Source organism: Agelaius phoeniceus, chromosome 11, assembly GCF_051311805.1.
Source record: "Agelaius phoeniceus isolate bAgePho1 chromosome 11, bAgePho1.hap1, whole genome shotgun sequence".
NCBI classification, from domain to species: domain Eukaryota; kingdom Metazoa; phylum Chordata; class Aves; order Passeriformes; family Icteridae; genus Agelaius; species Agelaius phoeniceus.
In genome coordinates, this window is record NC_135275.1 from 6,846,103 (window position 1) to 6,859,941 (window position 13,839).

At 40.2% G+C, this 13,839-nt stretch overlaps 1 protein-coding gene across 13 annotated transcripts in view; it reads right to left on the bottom strand.

Moving 5' to 3' along the window:
- The window catches only part of DOCK3 (dedicator of cytokinesis 3), a 186,478-nt gene that overhangs the window by 91,279 nt on the left and 81,360 nt on the right, over positions 1–13,839 (bottom strand). For all 13 annotated transcript variants that reach the window (XM_077184554.1, XM_077184553.1, XM_077184550.1 and 10 more), the window contains exon 10: positions 800–881. In XM_077184554.1, the coding sequence (XP_077040669.1) occupies positions 800–881 (82 nt within the window). The remainder of the gene's footprint in view (positions 1–799; positions 882–13,839) is intronic.

Consider the following 13,839-nt stretch of genomic DNA (forward strand, 5'->3'; position numbering starts at 1 on the left):
CATCCTTACACCTGGATCTATTCTGTTCCCTAAGAGGAGGAATCCTGCTGCCTTCTTAAGGGAGAGAAGGGAACAGTGCTGGGGACCATGCCTGGCTCAGTGTCCAGCCCTGCCTGACCTCAGGGAGTGTCACTGCCAGAACCAAAGCTCTGCCATCTTTCTTCTTGACTGCAGGCAAAAATGCTCCTGCTACAGAGCTTCCAGCATGTGCACTAACTAAAGGTGAGTCACAATGGAAGGTGTTTATCACACTTGGGATCTGAGATTCCTTACAGTTATTCTGTGAGGAGCTGTTAAGTTTCAGTGTCTCTAGATTTTCATATCCTTTCTGAGAAGAAGTAGCAGATAAAATGATGGTCTGACACCTGATTCTGAGGGAATTTTGAACACAACTTAAGACCAGCACAGAAGCGATTTCTTACAAGGGCACATAGGGACAGGACAAGGGAAAACACTTGTCTGATTTTCATTCAGAAAAAAGCGCCTTGTTTTATGTTCAGGCCATCACAGCATTTTCCCATGCTCTGTTATCAAAGAGCACAGCACATCCAATGAAAATATTCAAAATTTCACACTATCTGCAGGAACAAATGCAAGTACTTCAGAACATTCACTTAGCCATAAAAAAATTTAGAAGTACATTCACTTTCTATGTTAACACTTAGTCAAAATTGTAACAAAACTTAGAAATTATTTCTCCTTTACTGATTATATTGGAGAGGAAGAACTGGGTTTCCTTCCCCTCAGGAAACCTCCAACCCCACTGCTGTGAGGGGGAAGGAAGGGAACAGACACGTACTGTGAAAAGTGCACACATTCGATCGATCTTCTCCGGGTTCCTGGGGCCTCCGTTCTTGTTTAACCTCACCATGAACCTCTCACTGAAAAACAAACAATGGTAAAAAACAATCAGCTTTTCCTGTACATCAACAGAAAAACACAGGTAGATTTGGGTTTCATTAAAAAAAGATGCAGTGGTTGTTATAATTCCAAAGTCTATAAAACAGTATTCACTGTCTATACAAAATTACAAGGAATAGCACAGATTTCTAATAGTAAGTAGTCTGCATATGAAAACATTGTGTTGATGCATATTCATGATGCAGTAACATTAAAATAATGTGAACATAAGAAGCACAGAACCTGTATACATTACAACTCCTCCAGGCAAAGGCTAAGGCAAACTTGCTGAGAGGTACACTGCCTTTGGTAAATCTGAGTTCATTAAAATCCACTCAAAACTAAAAGTTACAAGAATACCAATTAAGCAATCTCCTTCAACACAGAACATTTCTAGAAGCAAGACTAATTCAAATACATTAAGGTTCAATTTATATAACTCTTACCAATCAAATTAAGCAGCCCTTTGATGAATAAAACCAGCACGTTTAGCCAGACTGCAAAATGAATAATACTCACAATGCATGGTAAGACACAGATATTCACATTTTTTCTTAAGACAGAGAATTTATGTGTAAAAGTAAGTTTGATGAGCATTTTTCCCTAGTGTGCAACAGTCCCCTAAGTATTGACCACAATTTTTTTCCTAGATTTTCACATAAATACAGAGAGAGCTTTAAAGAGAGATTATTAAATCTTCCAATAATCACAGATCCTTTCAATCCTATCCAGTACAACTGCATCAACTCCAGTAACCTTCACTTGATACACTTGCCAGCATATTATTCACCCTTGGCCTGAAGAAAATGAAAGCACAGTGCTCACACTACCTCCTTTGGCAGCTTGCTGCAAGGGCCACTCATCCCTGCTGCTAAAGCACATGGACCATGGGAAATGCCTGATTTCAGTGCACAGCCACTGCTTCTTGTCACCTTTCTGCATTAAAGAGCCCTTTAGAGAAGCTCATTTTTTGCAGGGCAGGAATAGCAGTGATATCCCCACACACAAATAAGTAATTTAACACTGTTAAAAAATCCAAGAAAAAGTGCTGGAATCATTTTGTAGAACTCACCCCCAGTGAAATTTTTCACCAGCATTTCAGGAACAGTTCTAAAGCTGTAAGACTGTAACAGTCTGGTACTGAGACACTGCACCATGAATACACACACATCTGGGGGTTCCACACAGGGGAAGCCAAGCTCCTGCTCAGTCTAACTGTGATTTATCAGACATCACCTCTTGGCCCTTCCACACAGCTTTATGCTGTGAGTTCATGTCACCTTCCATTATAAACACTGATGTATTTTCAGAATTATTACTTTTGTTAAGATGTTCCTTAATTCTCAAGCATGACCCATACATCTCATTATACACCTTTGCATGATAATTTATGTAAGTAAATGATGCTCAGCAATTCAGACCATCCCTCTCTCTGGCTGTTTCACTCTCCCTGTCACTCACTATTATTCCAATCTCCATGTATCCCACAACCCCACTCAGTTATAATTTTAATTAATTTGCTACCAGTGCTAATAACCAGAGACTGCTGAAATGCCACAAAGAAATCCATAAGAAACAGATATTTCATGATTCTTTTGAGATGTCAGTAAGTTAAGAACATTTTACCAAATATTTTAATGATATGGTAAAATCTATTTTTCAGTACTTTTGTGATGTGTTAAGTGGAGAGCAGGACAATACTAGGAAGTCACAATATTACACTGACAGTCACATTACAACAACACTACATCTTCACAGCCTCTATCTACCTAACACATAAATCAATGTTACATATTGTATTTTAAATTTCCAGTAAGATGTTGTCTTGAGCTTTCAAAACAGGTTTTTTTAGGGTTTCTTTTATTATTATTTCAGCTCTAATGAGCATCTCATTTTCACACAGGAGCTGACTGCAATCCTGTGCAGACTGTCCCTCGGACAATGGCAGGGAAGGGGCTGCCAGGTCTTTGAGCTGAGCTGCCTGTATGGATTTCATTCATCAACAAAAGATTGCTTAGTGTGCTTTTAAAGCACCCAAAGAGGGATATTCTGGAGATTCACTTGATGGTCTCTTGCAAGGTTTTCCTCCGTTAATAAGTGGAATTCTTTTAAAATTTGCAATTCATCTTTTCCTTACTAAAGCCATGGAGAAAATCTGGTTCCTGTCACTCTATTCCAGTGCTTTTCAAGAAATGAAGCAGCCACCACCCCTCTCACCTGCCTATTGATCACCTGTTCCCTTATGCCAGCACCACTGCAGTAACAACCTTTACATTCCTTCCCCTTAATTTAGAGTCCTCTTGAGTTTGTGTGAATAAATAATTAAAGGGACTTTGAGTCAACTGCAGCATTTGAGAACTGTGGAACAGGAAGAGGCATTTGGCCAAAGGAGATGCAAGGACAGGAGGCAGAGAGTGACAAGGCAGCAGTGCCAAGAGGCCACCCCAAAGGACCAAGCCAGCTCCAGTTCTCCCTCTTTTCCTTTCACATCACTTCTCCTAAACTTGTGGGCTTGTTTCTCATCTCCAGCATTCCTCTCTCTAAGCTTTGATATTACTATTGATCAAGAACAGTTTACTTCTGTTCTGCTGTTCTGTTATTATTCTAAGGTCTCAGTGGTGCTGATGCTGTCAGGGCTGCTGGAATAGGACTGGAACCTTTTTTACACTGGTGACCCACATTATGAACTAGTTAGTCAGCTGCTTCCCATTTTACAACTGCAAATTTATTTCTATGTCAAAGCAAATCTGGAAGAATAACCCTGTTTCCAATGACCTGAAAATCCACTGCCTTCATCTATCATTGCAGGTCTGTTTTTAGACAAAAATACACACATTTAGGGTCAAGAAACTTAATGGGAATTCAGTAGCTTAATTTCTTCTTTTAAGAGCTACGTCCTTGGGAAAAGTTGAGTCTCCAGTGTGTCTTTTCCTCAATTTTATTCTCTGCACAAGGACGAGAGCACACACAGAAGTCAGGCAACAATAAGTCCAGTTTAGTAAGACTGAAATATCAATTCTGAATAAACTCCATGTGGGAATTAATTAAAAACCCAGTAGTTACAACTGCCAATGTGGTGGAAATGAAGCATGGGAGGTACTGAGATGCAATCTGACTGCTCGATCCTACTGCTGCCCAAAGCCAAAAAAACCCACAAAACACCCACAACTAAAACCAACAACCCAATACAAGTTTTCAGCTATTCTGAATATACACCAAAAACAGTTCTTTTGCATAAAATTGGAGATAAATTCATCAAAACTGAGGAAAAAAATTAACATTTTACCCTGCTGAGCTCAGACCCAAGAGGTGCCACATCAGAAGCAGTATCTTAAACAAAAGCTTATTTATTCCTCTTCCTCCTATATGCTATAAGTAAGCTCCAATTACTCTAATTGCAGCATCTCCTCCTGTGCTAATTCACATCATAGTGAAACCACCTCTTGAGCAGCACTAAGCCAGGGTTTACAATCACTCTCATGATTAGTAATTGCTACAGCTACTCAAATATAAGAACCACTGCTCTGACAAGCAAAGTCAAACAGCTTCTTGTTCCTTCACTTGAAAAGGAGGAAAAGTGAAAGGAGAGCAGTGTCTCACTTCTTTTCTCCCCCCAAAGTGACTGCAAAGCAGAACCATACTGAACTCTGCAGAAAGGAAGGAAGCCATCACTGGCTTGGGATGTTACACTTTCAGCACGAAAAAGGGGGCAAACAGGGACAAAATTTCCTGTTGGTGAGCAGGAGTGGCACTATGTCCCCAGGGAGTTTTTGTGGTTGAGGTTTGTTTGGGATGTTCTTCACACAATCTGTGAAGATGACAACAAAAGGAAAGGGCTGGCAAAGAGCTTGGGCTGGACTGGTGAGCCCCTTGTATTCATTCATGGGTACATTTCATTACTGGGGGAGTTTTAAGGCAAAAATCCTGACTGAGCACCAATTTGGGAATATAGGTAGAGCGTTAATAGATGCATAATGCCAAAGTATGGACCCCCTGCAATAAGGCCACAACACCAGTCTCCAATTCCATTTTCTGTTTGGAGACTGGTGCTGGCATCTTACTGCAGGGGTTCCACACTGTTGTCTCCTTATCACACAAGTTCCATACCTGCTTGGTGTTTCTCATGGGCAGCTCCTCAGAGCACTGACTCTTTCTTCTTCACAAAGCAGCCACTGACTCCAGTTCCCTCTCACCCACCCACCCCACTCTTTTATAGCATCTTCTTCTCATTGCTCACAGCTGTGGCCTGGTAAAGTCAGGCCTGTTCCTAATCTTTGATAATTGGCCCAGCTGCAGCTCCTTAGGGGTAAGATTACCTTCTACACTATCTTTATTTTCTTATATTTTATCCCCCTACAGACTGGTGATAAAGAGCACAGACTAAAAAAAATAATTCTTTAACAAAGAATAGGAGATTGGTTTTCTGAAGCAGGGACAGCAGCATATTAGGGCTTCAATTTCCTTAGGCAGAAACCTCACATTTTATACCCTTCCCTGGTCTTAAGTAATGGTCCAGCAGCTATTTCTCCCAGAAACAAAACCTCCTTCACCCTCTCCATTCCAATGTGCCACTGAAAGGGAGAAGGTACAAATATACAAATGGCCCCTAGTTTTTCTTGTTCTGCTCAGTGCTTCTTATTTCCAGAGAAAACTGGGGGAACACTAAAAACCCCCAATATTATTAAAAATATTTCAGTCCTTTCTCAAAAGCTGTATTTAATTGGGTTTTCAGAATTTAGCATGTGGCCAACCCTTCTAAGAACACAGGTTATTTTAAAAATACATATTGGTCCATGACACATGTAGAAGTGCTCAGGGAAGGGGTAACGTGGCAGTGGAAAAGATCATATAACAACTTGTATTTTAGACTTTCATCTTCTCTTGGTGCCTCTCCAGGTTTCTTTCTGACACTTTTAGTATCATGTAAAACCTTGCCTGCATGCAAAATACAAAGTCAGAAACAAAAATCTGAAAATGCTGCCACAGAAGTCAGAAGTTTGCAGGAATAAGCTACAAGCACTTGCCTAGCCAGGACAGTTCATCTCCCTTCAGTCCTGCTGCTTAAAAAACAAATGATAAGCATGATATTATTCCATTTCTCCTCTGCCCTCCTTCCTGAAAAATGTCTCTCTTTTCTTTAAAGAATGTTAACATGCCTGACAATAATTCTAGGCTAACATTTGAGCTGGCATATGAGCACCATAAACATTTGAAGATGCTACTGTAAAAGCACCCTATTTTGTCCCAGATAAATCTCAAGAACAAGCTCCACACAGCCCATCCAGGAGAGAGCTTGGGATGAGCTGGTCACTCTATGGCAATTAAAGCTTGCCAACAATTCCCTTCAAAATATCCCAGTCTTGGTGCACACACCACATGTCAGGAAACTTACCTCAGTGCCATCAAACACTGCATTCTTCCTGCCCCTGTGTGTACAAGCTCTACAAGGACAATATGTTGACCAGATGAATGGAATTATGTTAAGAATTACTGGTATAGGATCAAAGCACTTTCTTAAAGTTGCAAATAAAGGAGCTTGTTTCAAAACATGAATTAAGTTGGAAGAGAAACACCATGAAAGAGATCCCTGGGGCTTGGTGGGAGAGGGAAGTGGAGAGAAAAATGAACTACAGTCTCAAACCCTTACAGTTTGGTCAAGCTAATATTTGCATGGATTAACTTGGGAAGTTGTTCCTGTATCAAAAAGGAAGCGCACTGACCCAGCAGAGCAGAAGTTTTAAAGCCCCAGGAGAGCAGCATTAGCCAGTTTTCCAGAAAGCAATTACTGCTCCCCACCATCCTCTTTGGAGGCTGAGGGAAAATCAGGCTCTACTGTCCTGGCTTTCCATTTCTGCTGCACCCTGCAATACAGTTAATGATAACCACATGAGGCTTCTCATATTTGCCTGCACAACTTCACAGAAGAAACAAATAGACTTTTATTTTCATTCCATTGGCCAAACTGGAAATTGGAATTTGGAAATTTGTTCAGATCTCTCGAGTTTGTAAACTGCAAGAACATTACCAGAGTCAGTGATTGAAACGGTCACATCAGGACAGCACTGCAGCCTGATGCTTTTGAGAATACCCTGTGGGAACTTTCTAAAAAGGAAACAAGCTTCACTTCAGGCCTTCTGAACTTGATTTCATGAGCTTTATTTCATCTCTTGTTCATGAAGAAAGCACACACCTATATCAACATTTTAGTAATTTCCCATTGTGAAAAAGAATTAGTTTTACTCTTGAAAGATTATTTAAGCAGTAGGAGTATCCTCTGAAAAAGCTTTTCAAGTTTATTTTCTGTTCATCATGATTATCTTTTAGAGTTGCTAATTTTTGCTCATCCTCTTGGGAAAAAAAATCTAGGCTCTTACAGCTGCTGTAAGACTGACCTAATAACAAAATCTCCCAGAGCTCCACAGAATGAGTCTCCATTCTCAGTGTGAGAGTGACAAGAAGCCAGAGCATATGTACAGAATGGAGCCATGTCTGTGAAGAACTCAATTCCAGTGTAAACCACCAGCATCTCCCAGATCCCAGCAGTGTTTGAGCAATCCATCATGGACAGCGGGCACTGCCGAGCCCTGCAGACAGGAGCATCACCCCTGCTGAACTTTCAGTTTGCTCACTGTCTCAACAGTGACTCATGGACTGCCTAACAATCTCCCTTTTCAGGCAAGTGCTCACACAGTGTGTTTGGTTTTTCCCCTTTTCTTTTGCTGGGGGAGGCAGGAGAGTTCTTTCCTGAGCTGTCTTATCCAGCAGCTCTGCAATAACCCTGCTTTCACAAACAACTGAGGCACAGTACACGGCTTTGGTTTATGGAGTGTATTTTATAAAGACATCTTAGAGAAAAGAACACTGAATCTGTGAGGGAAATCAATCTGGCCCTGAGAAAACGGCTCCAAGCAACACAGTTTGCTTCCTAGCAAATTTGGGCTTAATGCTCATGAATTATTAAATTACCACATTGGCGAGAAGCCCCAGGGGAGGATTACAGAGCTTACAGTAAGACTGTTACTGCAAACACTGGGTTTCCATGGAAACAGAAAATAGTGAAAATAACTACCTGTCATTTCTTTTGCCACATTCAAGGGAAAACCACCACAATGTTAAAGTGTTATTGAGGATTGCAGGGAAAAGGGAGCCAAGCACCAATTACATTCTCCTTGGCTTCTTGTGACTCTGCCACACTTGAACATTTGACACCATCATAAGGATTTTTCTGTTATTTCCATCATGAAAGGTACATATTTTTGTTCCTGAAAGGAATTCTGTCAACTAGAAAAGGCTTCTATTTAAAAAAGAAAAAAAAAAAAAGAAAAAAGAAAAGAAAAGAAAAGACAGAGAGACTTCAGTCATTGAGTGCAATTCCCCAGTGACAGTGATTTTAACTAATGGAAGGCAAGGCAGACTGACCCTGCCAGGTGGCAGGTGAGGCAAGCTTTGCAGGGAAGACTTCTAATTTTGGATTACAGGTATTTTGTAGAATAAGGATTTTATCACCATCTCTACCCTGGGAGAAGCTAATGGTTCTGAGGTCTGGTACAGCAGCTGTCACATTTAATTCCTGCTCTACAAGAGCTCTGCACATGACAATTTCTGTCAGGAACACAGACCTGGCTTTTAAGGGGGAATTTCCCCACAGAAAGAGCTGAAGCACAAGAGGATTCCATCCACTGAGCCTTCTTACAGACAGAAAATTACTTGGAAGTGCTTTCTCTGAGCTCAGTTACACATTTAAACAACACAGATTTCCCCGCTGCCCCTCACGTGAGCAGAATTTCTCCCACCTGTGTGTTCACAACACATTGTCAATTCCTCCTGAGCAGGAAAGAGAGGAAGTTCCAATGCCTGCAACTCACTGATTTATTCCTGTTAAACAGCTAAAAAATCAAAATAATCCTGTAGAAAACTCTATATCCCTGCCTATTTCTATGTCATACTTGATCCCCAACCAAAAAAAAAGCCCCCACTTGTGGGGGAAGGAGGATGGTGGTGGTGAGAGATTCAAAATAAGATGGATATTTGTAAAAGCTCCTGCTTTGGAATAGCTACATATTAATAATTCCATAGGAACTAGGAAAACCAGTAATTTTATAGAAAAGAATTAACATATTTAATAACACCACTTACATCTCTTACAGCAACTTTCATATACAAATCCAGACAGTAGCAGTTTCATTTGCATACACTATTAACAAGACAGAGAATAAATAGGAAAACCAAGCAAATGCAGATTCCAGAGAGATCCAGGTAATGAAAGTCAGCTGAAGCAATCAATAAAGAAAATTAAAATGCATCACTCCTCCTGTGTCCTTTTCTAAAAATCTACCCACTAACAAACCTTATAAAATACTCCACGGGTTTTGTCTTAGTGATGACAAAACTTGTGTTTTGTAGAAGTTCCATATTCTACCAGAAAGGCTCTTTGTCCCAGCTGTCTGTGTGCAGCAGACTTCAGAGACACACACATTTTCCATGGTCACTGCAGTGACCAGAACAAGGCCATTGCTGTGGGTAGCAATATTTCTTAATGCTTGCTTAGCTTTTGAGGAAGCTCACCTTGAGCAGGGTGAAAAGCTCATGCTGCTCCCATTACTGTTGCCATGAATTATCTATGGCACAAAACTCAGAAAAATACTACCCTTGAAATACTAAAGCCACAACAAACTGAAGTACAGGAGGAGCTGATGGAGGATTAGCTATCCCAATAGATCAGATTGCTAAAAGACAGGTAAAAATATAAAGATGGGTTTTTCATGACTAAGCAGAAGAAAAATCTCATTAGTTGGTAAGGTTAATCCCTAAGAAATTTTCTGAATATTAAAGAAGTAATTCTGAGTGATACAAAGTTATTTTTTCCCAGCAGCCAAATCAGTATACTGACAGTGAATGAGATAACTTTGCTATTTTAGAATAGCTATGCTATTAAAAACATAACAAAAGGAAAATTTAGCGCATATTGCACAATAAAATTAAAATACAATTTTCTACTTCCTTACATAGCAACTGGCCATAAAGGAGCATGATAATATTTTAAAGCAATTAACTGGGGATAAATGCCCACACATTGTCCCAGCACTCCCAGAGCCATTACTTGAGAGAAACAATTCAGAGAAAGGATCTTCAGGTCAGTTCCACATCCTGGAGAGAATGCAGTCAGGCTGACACAGTTTTTACTGCAGATCCTTCCCCGTTAATTAACAACTTCTCCTTCAGCTATTCAACTTCAACCATATTTACCTACCCAGTGAGCCTTCTTTCCTCTTTCTGACTTTATTAATGCCAGTCTTACTCTTTTTTATTTTACCTGCTCCCCCTCTCTCCACCTGCCCAAGCAGATTCTGGTGTCCAGAACATGTACAAGTTCTACAGCCCTGCTTGGGCAGGCAGGGCTGCTCTGTACAGGTGTTCCTGCATTAAGGATGCTGATCCTGCACATCAGAGCTTTGAGGGGACTCAAACCCCTTCTTGGACAGGACCTGTGGGAAATTTGCCATTGCATTTCACATGTTGGCTCAGCGTTTGAAATGAAAGCTCCTGAGTGCTAATTGTCTGCAATTAGCAAGTGCTACAGGAAAATTATTCAAGATGGCATGTGTAAGCACAATGTAATTTTAGCTACACTGTTCCTGCTAACATTTTTTTTAGTAGCTGATATACATTCCTATTGACAGTTAAAAAGGAATTAAAAAAAAAAAAAAAAAGACTAAATGATGATGAGAACCATGGAGCTAACGGCCATCAACAAATACAAACAGAGATGAGGGATTCCTGTCAAATTTGTCAAGGTAACCTTCAGCAGCTTGGTACAGATTTGTATTCTGACGTCTGAACCAGGAATACTGTGTCTCAGAAACTCCTACTACAGAAAGAGTGAAAATCAAATTCCCTACAAATTCATCATTTCTAAATCCAGTGTTTCCAAGTGGTGCATTTCATTCTACTCTACCTAAACGCTGGCACAAACATTTTCTTTTTCCAGCCTTCCTGGCCACTCAAGTGCAGTATTGGGACTTCTACAGGACCAGGTTACACAAATGAGTAGCAGCTTGAGAAAACTTCTAACACTCACACACTGGTTAAACCAAACCCAGGTTGGTCATGCCCCAGAAGTTTACTTGTTTACAAGGACACATTTAAATTGATAACTACGTTCTCTAATAGTTTTATCCCTTTAGTATCTTGAACTATTTACACATCTGTCTGCTGATTTTTATCACAGAAAATAATTTGGTTGGAAAATGACCCAAGATCCAGAGAGAAGTTACAAACAGGAAATCATTATCTCCATTACCTCTGCAGTTACCACCAAACCCCACCACAGAGCAGTACTGACAGCCAAACACTGCCACTGAACATTTGACTCAGCCTTGAAAAATAGGGGCAGATGATTTTATGTCAGATGACTTTTGAGCAGCTGAGTCCAACTATCCTGCTGTAGACCCAGGGCATTTTTTCAGTCCATAATTATGTTTCCAAACCATGTTTCTCTCCTGAGAACTGCTTTGTCAATGGTGCTAAATCCTTAAGACAAGACTTGGGACAGACTGTACTGCTCACATTCTCCCCATCATCCACCCACAAGCTGAGAACATTTCCACAAAAAACATCTTTCTGTATCACCTATTAGCAAGAGCTTTAAAGAGCAAGCTTATATTTTTTCTCATTTTGGCTACTGCTTTTAAATTTTAACACTGAAATAGATGTTTCCCAATCAAACTCCTAGCCCGTGTTGCAGTGTTTACAATCCTGTCTCACCCCAAAGACATGGCAGCTATTTAAAACAGACACTGCAGAGAACACCTGGTCTCTCCACAAAGGGTTTGAACAGTTGCTGGATGAGAAATGCCCACATGGATTGCTCAGTGAGTCCCAGCAGCAGCACAGGCACTGAGCACATCTCCCAATCCCCCAGTCACGACGAGGTCGCTGCTATAACGGGAATGGCAAAGGCTCAGTGAGTAGGAGGAGGCAGGTGGAGGAGTTACCAGCAGAAATATGCACAACACCATCTCTCATGCATAATTACTGCTTAGGCCCCCAGATCTTCAAATTCAATCACATCAGAGTTTCTCTTTTGTTCTATTCACTCTCCATAATTAAGGATATTTCTAGATGACGAGAAAATTTTAAATCCCAGTGGTGTGTGAAATAGGGTAACTGGTTGAGGATGCAGGCAGAATGAAAAACATTCCCATGTTTAAACATAAACTTTATAAAGAAAAAATAAGACATAAATTTATTTCTCCTTTTCCATACTCAAAAGGCTGAGAGAACTGGGATTGCTCAGCCTGGAAAAGAGAAGGCTTCAGGGTAACCTAACTGCCCCTTCCAGAACTTGAAGGGAGTCTACAGGAAAGATGGAGAGGGACTCTTCACAAGGGCTGGAGTGAGAGGACCAGGGGGAATGGCTTTACACTGAGAGTGGGGGTTCAGATGAGATATCAGGAATAAATTCTCCCCTGTGGGGGTAGGGAGGCCCTGGCACAGGCTGCCCAGAGAAACCCTGGATCCCTGGGAATGTCCAAGGCTGGGCTGGACAGGGCTTGGAGCAGCCTGGGAGAGTAGAAGGTGTCCCTGTCCATGGCAGGGGGTGGAACGAGATGGTCTTTTGGGTCCCTTCCAACCCAAACCACTCTGGGTTTCTATGACAGTTAGAATGGACTTAACAAATTTATTTTCAGAAAAAATCCCACTATCATACGTCTGAATGTGTCATTTTTTTAAGTTATGCATAATTCCATGCATTTCCTGGAAAATTATATAGGTATCTAAACCTCACTCTTTTACTGAATTTAATTTATTTTCACTCATCAAAATCTTGCTAAAAATGTCAAGAAATGTAGATATATCTATTATTTGTTGCATCTTTCTAGCACAGATAACACTCTGCATCCCTTTGTCTACCAGTTTCCAGCTCCTTTAGAGCAGTTAATGCAGCCTGTATCTCTTTATTCTATCAAGTTCAATACTTCTCTTCTGTTGAGGCAGGAGGTGCATTCCCATATAACAGAACAAAATTAGTTGGCTCTGATGTGATTTGTGCTTGACAAATCTATGTTGACTTTTACTTACCATCTTGTTAGCTGCTTAGTGCTAACAAGTAGTTTATTTGTTCCACAACTTTTCACATTTGTCATCGGATTGCAGCTGACCTTCTTAGGGAGATTGAGGCAAAACAGCCATTAAATACTCCAGCTATCTTGGAAACATCTGCTCACGGCTTAATGTCCCCTTTAATCTGTTCAGCTATTTCTTCATTTTGTAAAAAAAAAAAGTTTTTTGCTGGTAAAGCATTATAGAATTATTCTTTTGGTTTTTTTTGTCCTTGATGCCCTTTAGTAGTTCCATTTTTTCTATAAATTTCTGTCTCTTCCTGTTTGTACAATTTCATTTGTCCTGTTTTATATACTGCCTTTCCAACCACAGAACATGATACAGACTTTCTGTGGTCTCCATATATTTAATTTTTCCTTCATACTCAAACAATTTGCCTCTGTGCTCTTTCACAGTATCACTCAGAAACACAACTCTCCAATAGCTTTTCTCCATATCAGTTTACCTATCTCTATTTGATCTTTACAGGCACCTTCCTTCCTGAGGTCGCCATCTTTCCAGTAACATTTTCTTTGCTGCTACTCTCAACTCCATCACTCCATGATCATTCATGCCAAGGTACATCTCCCAATGGGGTATAATCATTGGCTATAATCCAAACTACATCAATTATCACATCATTTTCCAGTAATTTCCACTCAGCAAACAAACTGAGGTATTAAAGATGAGTCACAAAGTTGCTAAACTAGTGTATTTTGTATGCAAGAAAAAAAGAAATCCCAAATACTTTAAAACAGACAAATAAGCTTTAATCCCTTTTTAAATCTGAGCCTTCAAGTTCTATTTACTTAGAAGTATTACTTTCTATATTTCTGT